At 45.2% G+C, this 12645-nt stretch overlaps 1 protein-coding gene and 1 long non-coding RNA gene across 6 annotated transcripts in view; one reads left to right on the top strand and one right to left on the bottom strand.

Annotated features, from left to right (window-relative positions):
* The window catches only part of nhsl1b (NHS-like 1b), a 97615-nt gene that overhangs the window by 74975 nt on the left and 9995 nt on the right, over positions 1-12645 (top strand). For 3 of the 5 annotated variants that reach the window (XM_053614502.1, XM_053614503.1, XM_053614507.1), the window contains exons 2-4: positions 1484-1636; positions 5396-5526; positions 9689-9875. In XM_053614502.1, the coding sequence (XP_053470477.1) occupies positions 1484-1636; positions 5396-5526; positions 9689-9875 (471 nt within the window). Of the gene's footprint in view, positions 1-1483; positions 1637-5395; positions 5527-8457; positions 8600-9688; positions 9876-12645 lie in introns of those variants that run through there. The other 2 variants (XM_053614506.1, XM_053614508.1) reach the window with 2 other exon arrangements.
* On the bottom strand, positions 7266-9695 carry LOC128601361 (uncharacterized). Its single transcript, XR_008384694.1, has 2 exons — positions 8791-9695; positions 7266-8593 (listed from the first exon to the last, which is right to left on the bottom strand). It is a non-coding gene; the product is annotated as an uncharacterized LOC128601361 (long non-coding RNA).

Below are 12645 nucleotides of genomic sequence, written 5' to 3' on the forward strand. Positions count from 1 at the left end.
CGACTTTGAATGGGTGAAATTGCCGTCGGTCGACGAGACCTCCGTCGGTCGACGAGACCTTTTAGCCGCACCCGTGTTTGCCGAAGAAGGCTTCGTCTGAAAGCGCGTCGTGATGACGTCACATGCGTAGCACTCGGTCCCTGCAGCGGTCTAACAGCTCTCTTAACCAGTGATTATTCGGCTTCTTAATGGCTGGGCGACACCTGTGACCCCCCTCCACAGACCCCCCACACACTTCCTACTGTTTACTGAACTCCTCCTTCCTCTCTCACTCGTCCGGCCAAGTGGTGTTTACGTTTACATTTATTCATTTAGCAGACGCTTTTATCCAAATGATGAAACACAAGCAAAGCCATATATCAAGCGAAGAACAATACAAGTAGTGCTACTGTACACGATCTTTAATCGAGTTCCAGAAGAAGCAAAGTGCGCAGAGTCGAGGTGTAAGAGCCAGGGTAAATTGATTTTTTTTATGGGTTAGTTAGGTGTTCACGGAAGAGGTGGGTCTTTAGCTGTTTTTTGAAGATGGTGAGAGATTCTGCGGTCCGGATTGAGGTTGGATTGAGGTTCATTCCACCACCGAGGGACGGTCAGTTTGAAGGTTCTGGAAAGGGACCTCGTGCTACGCTGAGTTGGTACTACTAAGCGTGGGTCGTCGATCGATCGCAGATTGCGTGAGGGAACGTAAGCCTTCAGGAGAGAGTTGAGGTAGGAGGGTGCTGTTCCAGACAAGGTCTTGTAGGTGAGCATCAAGACCCTTGAATTTGATACGGGCGGATACAGGAAGCCAGTGGAGGGAGATGAAGTGGGGTGTGACATGGGTTCTCTTGGTTTCCGCTGCCGTGCATACATAAACGGCAGGGTTCTTCCATGAAACGTTCACCCCCAACCCCCGACTCCCCTCCTCAGCTGCTCTTAAAAGCCCATTTGCAGCTTTAACACACTTCTCTGTGCCCCGACACTGCAGGACAGGTTGTTCAGGATCTCCTCCTCCTGCATGAAGCCAGCAGAGGAAGTGGGTTTTACAGCAAAATGCTGAAACGTTTTGTCTGTAAGTCACGCCGAGTTCACAGATGGACAACGCTAGCAGCATTTGCTGGCGTCGTGTTTGGATTTTACCGATCGTTGTGTTTTGGTATTCAGCCCACCGTGTCACCCTGAGGTTTGTTTTGTAGTTAGTTTCGCATGGGAAGACTACTCCACATCTCAGTCCACGTAATGTTGTTGCACGTGTGGGGTTGCGCGTCGAATACAACGTATTTGCTTCTTCATAGAATTTGTAGGTTTTACACCTGTAGGTGCTTCTGCTGTTGAACCATATCGAGCCGTTTATCGCCGTGTATAGAAACCGTTTCGGGTTTACGTCAGACAATTTCACACTCTTATTACGATGGAGACTTTGGGTTTTTTTTTTTTTAATCAAATCAAAGACAATGTGATTTTTTTTTTGTCTCGTAACCGTCGGTTTGTGTTCTGTCCGCAGCCGTGTCTAATCTGGACGAGGAGAGTAAGTGGACAGTTCACTACACGGCACCGTGGCACCAGCAGGAGAATGTGTTCCTGCCTGCATCCAGACCAGCCTGTGTGGAAGAGCTGCACCGTCAAGCTAAAGTCAACCTCAAAACATCGCTCAGAGGTGAGAAACCGACACCAGAGCTTCTCACGACCCCCTCCAGGATAAACTGATTCGTACAGTAATTGCCGACAGAGCATCGGCAAGGAAAAATTTCTTGTCATAACTCTTCTGTCTAAACTCAGTGTACATCTCACACGCTGCAGAGTTCAGCAGCTCAGTTCCAGATGGCAGGCCGTACAAATTTCCATCCCATGAGAGAGGATGTAGAAGCATGCATGTCTACAGTACAGATCACGGTATGAAATGTGCGGCATGTGGTGTAGCAGGTAGTGTCGTCACTTCACAGCTCCAGGGCCTCTGAGCGGTCGGTGTGGAATTCCGCCTCTTTTCCCGGTATCTACGTTGGGTCCTTCTGGGTTCTCCAGTCTCATCCCAACTAGAAAAAACCCGCCGGTAGGCTTAACAACTGGCATCCCACACTGTGTGTGTATTCCCGCCAAGTCTCTCCCGTGACAGGCCCTGGATCCACTGCAGCCTTTACCTGAATAGATCAGTTCCTGATGAATGTAATTAAAGTATCTTAAAATGATGTCATTAGTACAGATCTAAACATTCCGCACTGCACCTTTAAAGTAGCCGTGCCCTAAAACTTCCAGAGCACAACTTTTTGTGTAGGATCTGCCGTGCTGTTCCACTAAATGCATTATTCAGCATGATTCTACACTCGCAGCAGGTAAACGCACCTGCAGGTCGACCCTGCACTGGAGGAGGTCTGACGTCAGGTCGGGTGATCCGTTAGGACAGAACGTGATCAGCAGTGAGTCCGACGGGTCTGGTCCCGAGTCAGTAGAGGTAACGTGAGCCGAGCGAGCGCTTCCCAGCTGGTCAGCGTGTGCAGTAACAGGTGTGCAGGTGAACTTGCAGTGACGCTGAGAGAAGACATCTTTATTACCACCACGCACACTGACATCAAGAGAGAGATCAATCCTAGGTTCAGAGGATGGAAAGGAAAGTGTGTGTGTGTGTGTGTTCAGGGGAAAACAAAGGGTTGTGTATATCTAAAGAGGGAGCGGTCTCCTGAGTACAGGGAATTCATGTATCAGATTACCTGGTTTGGGTATCTTACCTCTATTCTCTTTGTCCTTCTCATGTTGCTTCTCCCCTGCTCTAGTCCTCTTTATTGCATTGTTCTGTTTCTCTTCAGTCCATACGGGAGTTTTTTGTGATTGTCGCGGCCAAAAATGCTCGATTTCTCAGCGGCTGTTTTTAATTATTTTTTTCCAATTGCAAGCTCCTCCGAATTTTGCAGCGTTTGCATTCATTTCTGCTAATTTCCCGGAGGGACTTCACTGTGAAGTGAACGAGGGCAGCGGTAGCTCAGTGGTTAAGACGTCGATCGACTGATCGGAAGGTCGTGAGTTCAAATCCCAGCACCGTTGAGCCCTTGAGCAAGGCTTTTAACTGATGTATGAGATATACGCAAGTCGCTGTGGATAAGGGGCGTGGCTTCGAAGTAAATTTAACGTTGTGACTCGTGTATTCAGTTGAGGCGGTAGCAAACGCTTAAAGCGATAGTTCAACCCAAAAATGAAAACTCTCGTCGATTACTCATTGACGACGTTTACATGGACAGCAGTGATCTAATCATCGACCTTATTCTGATTTATTAAGGCGATATTGTGATTAAGGTGTTTACATGAGCCGCTTTTAGAATACTCCTGTCATGTTCAGGTTTTACGTGTTATAGAACGTAGATGGATTAACGTCACACGTCATTACGTCACCGCGCCACGCCGTCCGACGTCCCCTCCAGAATTTCACGTATCGACGTACAGTCGGTCTTCGTTACGGGACCGTGTACAGTTTTGGGTGTTTTTATTTTTAATTTTACGAACGCTTCAGGTGCGGTTAATTATTTGTCGTGCTGTACGTGCTAATAGACGACTGCGTGAAGCCGTGGGCTGCGTCCCGAACCGCGTACTTACCGTCTATATAGTAGCGCAGATACATGTATTTCACCTACTATATACTGTGTAGCAGGTAAGTACGCGGTTTGGGACGCAGCCGTGCTCTCTTGTTCGCCGTAAAACGGTCGAGCGCTGCCGTGTGTGTGTGTGTGTGTGTGTGTACGTGTCCTGTCGGACAATGCGGTGAAAACTCTCACACGACGTTAATAGCGTGATTAAGGTGTGTACACGTCTGTAACGCACGTCGATAACGCGACTAAAACAGGAATCCTCCACACGTCTTAATTCCGTGTGTGTTTACTTCGAGTGAGACTTTAATCGGATTAAGGTCGTCGATAATCTCTGTTCACGTGCCAGTTTCTTAATCAGAGTATCGTCTTAACCGGGTTCATATCGGATTATCGTCGTCCGTGTAAACGTACTGACCGTCATGTCGTCCCAAACCCTTTCGTTCATCCTCGGAACACAAACGAAGACATTTTTAATGAAACCTGGGAGATTTCCGTCCCTCCATTTCCAGTCCAAGTATCCGAAACATTCAAGCTCCAATAAAGTCGTAAAAGTAATCCGCGTGACTCCAGTGGTTTAATCCTGATTTTATGAAGCGGTACGAATGCTCCGCACGCCCGAAACGAAGTCTTTATTCGCAAAATATCTTCACTCCCGCATAGATCTCCGACGCGCGTCGACGAGAGAACCACGACGCACGCGTGGTGCTGTTGATGCGAGACGCGAGGACGCGAGGGCGGGACTGTTTTCCGTGGACACTCTCCGTCTCACCTTCACTCTGATTAGCGGATATACTACTTCAGTAATTCAGTGGAATTTTATCGTGGAATAATACAATACATTAGAGTGGAACTGAGAGATCAGTGCTAATATTAACAGCCTGTTATCACCAACAACACCTAATAAATTCCTCTTGGGATGATGTTCATTTTGCCTGCTGAGCATGTTAACACATGCAAGTATCACTGTATTGTGAGAGTGTGTGTGTGAGAGAGAGAGAGAGAGAGAGTGTGTGTGTTTTGTGTTAAATTGTTTAGTGTGGTTATGAACAAGCTATGATGCCTTATTATAAGAAGGGACCTGGGCTGTGTCACCATATCCAAGTGCTGATGTACTGTATAAGCAAGTCACACACGCACAAGCACACAATAATGCTTAAAGTAGACCTAAAAGCCTCCCATTTATGATGTTCAGGTGACTAAATGTGGAAATCTGTCTGCGTCAGCATGTCTGGGGATGTCCCCTGTCTGCTTTCATGGGAAAAATAATAGCCTTATTTCCATTGCCTCACTGACTTTCGAAGCTGTGAGAGTATCGGGGTGGATGCGAGTCACACAAATACGGTAGCGTCAGTCTGATTATAGGAAAGGGTTCTGCCATCTGAACGCGTCAGCGTGCGTAGACGCACTTCTCCGCATGGTTAAGGAAGGGTATCGTATCGTAGGAGAGCTGTCTGGACACCAAAGCGACGTCGGGTTGCCATCTGTAGCGAGCAGCACGGAGCCGAGACACGCTCCAGTGATCGATTCACACACTCCCACGCAGACAGGCTCGCAGGGGTAGACGTGAGACGTTCCACTTCACACACGTTTGCATACTCGATGTGTTCTTCCACGTTCTCTGTTGGTCATATCCTTATTTTATGAACTTCGAGAAGAGTGCTGTTCTGTTTGTACCACTAGAGGGAGCTCACTGGACACTTGCACAGGCATCCCGCATTTTCAGGTCGCCTTAACAGAAATCACCGAGTATGTCTTCTTAGAAGTTTTACTAGGCACTAAGGTTCAACCCGAATCACTTTGTTCTGACCAAGCCTGTGTGTGTGTGTGTTTGTGTTTGGCAGATTGTGATAAGCTGAGGAAGGATGGCTTCCGCAGTTCCCAGTACTACTCGCAGGGCCCCACCTTCTCAGGCTCAGGCCACTCCCGCAACAGCCAACTGGAGGACGAGGACGAGGATGATGTTGATGATAAGGTGAGACGCTGTGGCTCATGCAGACACCATCAGCTCTGAACATCATAAGACTGAATAGTCACAGTGTCACGTTTTGTAACGTGGTGGTCAGGACAAGCTTGAGTGGAACGCACGAAACGCTTGTCGTGTTTATCAGCACCCGATTCATCTTCTAAAAAGTGTGTTTAAAGTGTTTCAAACTACAGTGAAGTGATTATGTCTGTAGGGGGGAACAGGGTTTAAAAAGATCCTTATTGGGGCATGTGCAAAAGACCACAGTGCTACATCAGGGATTATTATAATACAAGAATATAAGAGTCTATAACTCGCGCCACAAAAAGTTCACGGTTGTCTGAATGAAGGTGCGATTAGCCAATGAGAGAGCGAGAGAGGACTATCTGTGGTTCATTCTGCAGTGGCATCTCATCTCGGTTTCGTTCTCCGTCTGTGCTTTCCTCTGTTTTCTCTCTCTCTGTCTCGTTGTGCTTTATTAGTGTTGTCAGCCATGTGTTGCTGCTTTGTGAGCGCTGGCCCTCTGGAGACATGCCACACCTGTTACTCTCAGCTCAGAGCAGAGCAAGTGCATTAGTCTTATTTACTGGGATCTTAATGAGATCATGTGGATGCAGAATTAATGGGGACGTATAAAGATGGGTAGCTCTTTTAAGGGTTTATCTTCTTTGATGATCTTCTTTAACCCATACGTCATATTGGTTCAAACATCCTTCCCCATCATTCACACGCATATCACACATGTGATATTGGGATCAACATATGAGCACCCTGTACATACCATAGCACGCGTCACAGGATGTGCTCTGCTTACTTAATCGTTGCTTGAACCGGACTCTTTCCGTTAGCAAATATTTTTACCGCTATAATCTCTCTCTATATGTACAGTATCTCACAAAAGTGAGTACACCCCTAAGTGAAAACGTCCAAATATGACGCTGAGCACGTGCACTCAACTTATTTGGTCGACCACGGCGAGGCCTGTTCTGAGTGGAACCTGTCCTGTTAAACCGCTGTATGGTCTCGGCCACCGTGCTGCAGCTCAGTGTCAGGGTCTTGGCAATCTTCTTATAGCCTAGGCCATCTTTATGTAGAGCAACAACTCTCTTTTTTTTTTCAGATCCTCAGAGAGTTCTTTGCCATTAGGTGCCATGTTGAACTTCCAGTGACCAGTATGAGGGAGTGTGAGAGCTATGACACCAAATTTAACACACCTGCGACCTTGTAACACTAACAAGTCACATGACACCGGGGAGGGAAAATGGCTAATTGGGCCCAATTTGGACGTTTTCACTTAGGGGTGTACTCAATTTTGTTGCCAGCGGTTTAGACATTAATGGCTGTGTGTTGAGTTATTTTGAGGGGACGGCAAATTTACACTGTTACACAAGCTGTACACTCACTACTTTACATTGTAGCAAAGTGTCATTTCTTCAGTGTTGTCACATGAAAAGATATCAAATATTTACAAAAATGTGAGGGGTGTACTCACTTTTGGGAAATACTGTGTGTGTATGTATGTGTGTATATATAAGGTTATTATAGTTTTGCATTTTTCGTTAGTTTTTATTTTTATTTAGTTTTGACTTTGTTTTCAAATTCAGTTTAGTTTTAATTCGTTTTTAAAAGCGGGTTTGCTCATTTAGTCTAGTTTCTATTTTTTTGAAAATGCTTAGTATTAGTTCTAGTCTTTTGTAATATGGGTTCTTTGTCAAGACCAGAAAAAGTATCGTGTAATAAAAACATCGTACACTTTTAGAAATATGTATTCAACAATAACACCAGTACATAACATGTACATATGGGCACAAACAAGCCGACACACCCATGAGAGGTGCTGTGAATCCTCTCTTGCTCCAACCATCTACACACAGGGTCAGCTTCCTCACATCCGTAACGATCTCTTCTCGTTCCTGCTTTGTCGCGTCCATCTTAGCCCCAGTAAGGCTGATGACTCTTGCAGCTCCAGGTGTTTTGAACTTCAGTTCGAGTAAAGTGGAGAACTTTTTGAAGGTCGTGTAGACACCCCAGTATCAGTAAACATATGAACCAGCGCTTCCTCCCGCTTGTGGTGTTTCTGCGTATTTACTAACCAGCAGCAGTCGGTTCTCCGGTGAAAGCTCGGCTGCAGTGTTCTCTGTCCTGCGGCAGTCTCCGCCATGCTGCCTAGCCCTGTACCGGGGTCAGCTTCTGTTTCGGGGGAAGGGGGCGTGGCGTTCTCCTTTACCTCATTAATGTAAGCTAGGCTAGGTTAGCATCCTCGTGCGCGCTTCTCAAATGTACTTTCAAATTCGCGGGATTTTTCCCTTTAATAAATTATCCACATATTTCACCACCTTCCACTGCAAGGCACGCACTTTTATCTGACACACAGTCATGTATAAAGTAATCCCAAATAGGACTCTGTCGCGTTCTTCCGACTTCCGGTACCGCCGTGATGCCAGGCGAGGAGCACGGACTGTGCTGTGTTCAATTTAACATGGAATGTCGTAATTTCCGGGTTCCCAGTCGGAAATGTCAACTCTGAAAGATATTTGCTCTGTGAAAGACGTTGACAAAGACCAAAACTAAGGACATTTACTCTATAATTGTATTTTTATTTTAGTCAGTTTTGCAAACAGACAATACAGTTTTAGTTAGTTATCGTTTTTGTTTTTTTTTGTAATGCCTCATTTTTATTTTGATTTCAGTTAATGAGTGTTTTTTCACAACTAGTTTTCGTTATTTAGAAATCACTCCATGTAATACTTGTCTCAATGTAATACACGCATTTCAGATATCATTGACTCCCTTCCATACAGACAGCAGCACACTATGACGGCGACACACTGTGACCTCATAAAATTCTAAATTCTAAGTTCTTGAGGAGTCCTACTGGTCAGTGAGAAGGCTGCATCTTTCACTCTCCACGACAAAGAGCAAAGCGCCTGCGTGTTATCACAGACTTTCACGGTGAAACTTCTCCACGGGCGTCCTCTGGTTTACTTCTTGCCCAGAAATGCTGAAAAGACTCGCGCGGCTCACCCAGGGACGCCAAATCGTCGTGGAAATTAGCCCACACGTGCAGACTCGTCCTCTGAAGGTAAAAAGGTTTATTACAGAAAGATGGTTAATACAGGATAGAATAATGAGAGCGCTCTGAAGCACTTGTACTAAACCACTACTATATACATGAAACGCAGAGCCTGACACACTCCTGTGTACCGATAAGAAGCGGTTTGAGGCAGATCAAACAGGCTTAGTTTTAGGATATTGGAAGATGTGCAGACGAACCTTGAACAGAAGAACATGTTCGTGTCTCTGTAAGCAGATCGACATTCTGTACGGATCTCGGTGACATCACGTGGCCTTCTTAGGCGTTATCCTCAGATGAACATGGACAAGAACAAACTTATTACAAAGTGAAAATGAGTCATTTCCCTCGCAGTATAACGCGTTACTGTATTGTCGTTACTTACTGAAAGAACCGAGGTTCATGTTGTAGTGTATTTCTGTAGGTTTGATTTTGTAGGATTTGATAGTAACTTTAAAATAAATAAATAAATAAAGTAATTAGCAATCTGAAGTGGATGACTTTTTTTTTTTTTTTGAGTAAATTACCCAAGACTGATGGTTGTAGTGGGTTTCCACTTCCTCCCTAAGGTCTAACACTACAGGTGCTCAAAAACGAGAGGCGAAAGGCAGACTGAACTGCGTTTTGATTTCCCGCTCGATGTCGCACGTTTGCAGCGCCTTTGCCGGTGTTTTTGCAAGCGTAGCGTTCCATATTGTTGTGGAGGATCAGAGGCGCCGCCGGGGGAGTGGGAATCCAGCAACAGTTTCACTCGTCGCTGTATGCTGGAACAGTTTTCCTGCTCGAGTGAACCTCTCACTTTTCCCTCGTGAACTCTTCTCTACGCGCTTTCACAAACTCGTCTGTCTCCATGTGTTCAATTGGCCATGAAACTGCTCAGTGTACTTACTCACAGACCTTCAAAAGGTCAGGAGCACCATAATGCGCCTCCGGCTGAAGCTGAGTGCTTGGCACCGATTAAAGGAGGAAAATGCAGTTCAGGAGAAATCTAGTGCTTATTCCATCAGTTTCTGTTATCTCCATTCGAAGATCAGGTGTGCCTCATCTGGTGAAAACCTCTCACCTGACCCTAACCTCTTCCTTTTACTTATCTTCCAGTCGACTGCCTCGTCTGCAGAAGAGTACAAGAGCTCCGGTGCAATGAGGGCACACACTGCTTTAAAGGCTGAGGAGGCTGAGGTGGATGGGCAGGAGGTATGCTTCACGCCCTTACCCACTCCTGAGGAAAAGATGAGACAACAAGCTCAAGCCATTCTGACTGACATTGTCCCCATCAACGTCACAGGTAAGAACCACAGCCTAATTATCTGTCAAATAGAGGTGCCAATATTTACCGTTGTGGCCTTGGCTGTAATCAGTTTATAAAGCATTAGACAGTGAAGTGCGCTAAAGGATCCGACCACAGTGAATTCATGATCTTTCCTTTCTAGGATAAACTTATCTCACGGTTAAATAAATATTTCACACGGTTTTGAGTGTCAGGTGGGTCTCCGCATGCACTAACATATTAACACCTCAATACTTTGGTAATTTATGGAGTCTTTATATACATTTCTTCCTCTGTTTACCACACTGACCTTTTCTGTCGAACCGAGCTCTCGTTCTCTTCCTGATCTGTGTAGAATGAGGTCAGAGATCAAGCATTAATCCGGCCCCGTACACGATCACGTTCACGTACACGCACATGCAGAGGTGCCGGATGTCTAAACCGTACGACAACGCTGCCGTGTTCTCCGGCTCGGTCCGTCAGCAGTAAAGCACTGCAGGGATGCGGAGTCGAACAAATTGCTGCCTGTGAATTCCTCCAGTGATTTAATTCAAAAGGTCACTTCACTGAGAGATGAAAGACATCAGAGGCTACGTCCGTGGAGAGCGGCGCACGACGCGAACCGTAAATCGAAACAACAGTAGCACTCTACGTCCAAGTTGTTTTAAGACGACAAACGGAACGTCTGAACTCTTTGCACAGACACACAGCTGTGCTGAATCACACGACGATGAAGACCCATACGATTAATTACGTGGTTATCCGAATCGGAGAAAGAGGGAGCAAAAACAAGTATGCAGATCCGTCGCTCTGTATCTTTGAACTCCTAATCGATTGGTGACGTCTGGCTGAGAGCCAGCGTTTCCAAGCATGGTATCCTGCAGTGGAAATAGTTTTTAGGATAGGCTTGTTTTGATCAGAAATGGAGATTTTTTAATTTTTTTTTTTAATTTAGGGCCGCTTTATGTACACGTACAATAACGGTAACTGTGACTATAAAGTCTTATAAAGAAAATCCACAAATCTGACAGCGGTAGAACAAGCACTCGTTTAAGAAAATCCCGTAGCTCGGTGTAAGGTTTTATATTATTGTGCAAGATGGAAAATGATCGATAGTTAATATTACAAGTAAATTCGTGCTAGAGATGAAATGAGCTTTGATTTGAATTCTATTCGTCTTACGTCGTAGTTCCTCGTCACGGTTGGCGGTCGTATAATCCGCTTCACTTGATGGTGGATGTTTTTAGTTTCCTTTCATTTTTTTTTTTGTTTTTTTAAAGTTGTTTTGTGCACTGTACGTGTTCATTTATGCATATGTGTATACTCTGCATGGAAAAAATGCATGCTCGTCACTAACTGCCTGTCTGCTCTCCACACCTGCCCTCCTCACCTGGTCTCCAGGGCAGACGTTTGACCGTCAGGCCAGCGTCCGTCGCTCCCTAATAAACACAGATACTCTGGCCCGTCGGCCCAAGAAGGTCAAACGGAGAAAGACTATATCAGGTTTGCCTGACAACGTTCAGCAGGAACTAGGTATGGTTTGGCTTTGCAAGCTTCCACCGTTGCTGCTCCTGCCTTGCCTGCCTTCATCTAGACTTCATGCTGTAGAGTAGTGTAGTGTTCATAATCTTCGTGAATGTCCAATCTTTTTTGGTCCTTTACTTTTTGTTGTTTCAGAACAATCGAGTCAGAGTCTGACCTTCTTTCCCCTGTCCAGCTCCATGTAGTGCTTTTTACCTGACATACCCATCACATGCAAGCAGCTTCCAGTGCTTTGCTTTATTGCTTTTGATCTTTTTCAATTTACACAGTCTGCAATCTTCATTAGAACATTAGTGTTGGTCAAACTGTGCAATACAATCTTAACTCATGGGATCCCTGTTTTTCCTGTTATATGACTTTCAATATCTAATCTGTTTTCAGTCTGTCCCCTGGGTCATGGCCCCTGATTCCACCTAAGCTTGTGTCCTGGATGTGTATTCGGGTGCTAATACCTTGTCACAGTAGTGAAGGTGACATACCACATTGTCTAATTTAGCCCACTGGAGCCTCAGTTTAATCCCAGATTTGTCTGGCAGACCACCTCATTTCTGTGGTGGTGGTGGAATAGATGGGTCGGCCAACACCCCACAGGCATGGGACACTGGGCAGAAGGAAAGGCCTCTCTCTGGGCACTTATTTAGCATTTTAACCACATGAGTACACATAGATTTGTATTTATTTATGAACATGAAACTGGTACTGCTTTAAGCACTATTTCTTCCCATGTACATGCTGGTTTCTGCATTGAGAACACCAAGCCCCTTTATCTAATTCTTTGTACTCAGCTATGGGTATCAGCTGTAACCATCCTAACCTTTTGGCAGAAGGGTGTGGGTATAATGTCCTGATCCTGGGTATTAATCCACAGTGAATCTGGTTTCATTCCTATTGCAGTGTTTATTTATGCTGTAGTATTTATATGCAGATAAAAGCTAAGTTGATGTAACCATGATGTTCAAGTATCCAGTGTAATTACTGTCTGTGACAACGTTTATATATATATATAATGTGTGTGTGTGTGTGTGTGTGTGAGAAAATCTGTGCTGCTATTTGAGGTGCCCATCCTACATCTTTAATGGTCGTCTTCTTGGTTCTGATCTGAGGCAGATGTACATTCACTCATGCACTCTCAGGACTAGGAAATGTTACAGTAGTCTGCCTCCAGGCTATCAGTTCTAATCAAAGTTTCCAGATATTATTAACATGTCAGATGTGGGTACGGCTAATCAAATTAATTAGCGCTCTT

The sequence above is a fragment of the Ictalurus furcatus genome, chromosome 25, assembly GCF_023375685.1.
Source record: "Ictalurus furcatus strain D&B chromosome 25, Billie_1.0, whole genome shotgun sequence".
Taxonomy (NCBI): domain Eukaryota; kingdom Metazoa; phylum Chordata; class Actinopteri; order Siluriformes; family Ictaluridae; genus Ictalurus; species Ictalurus furcatus.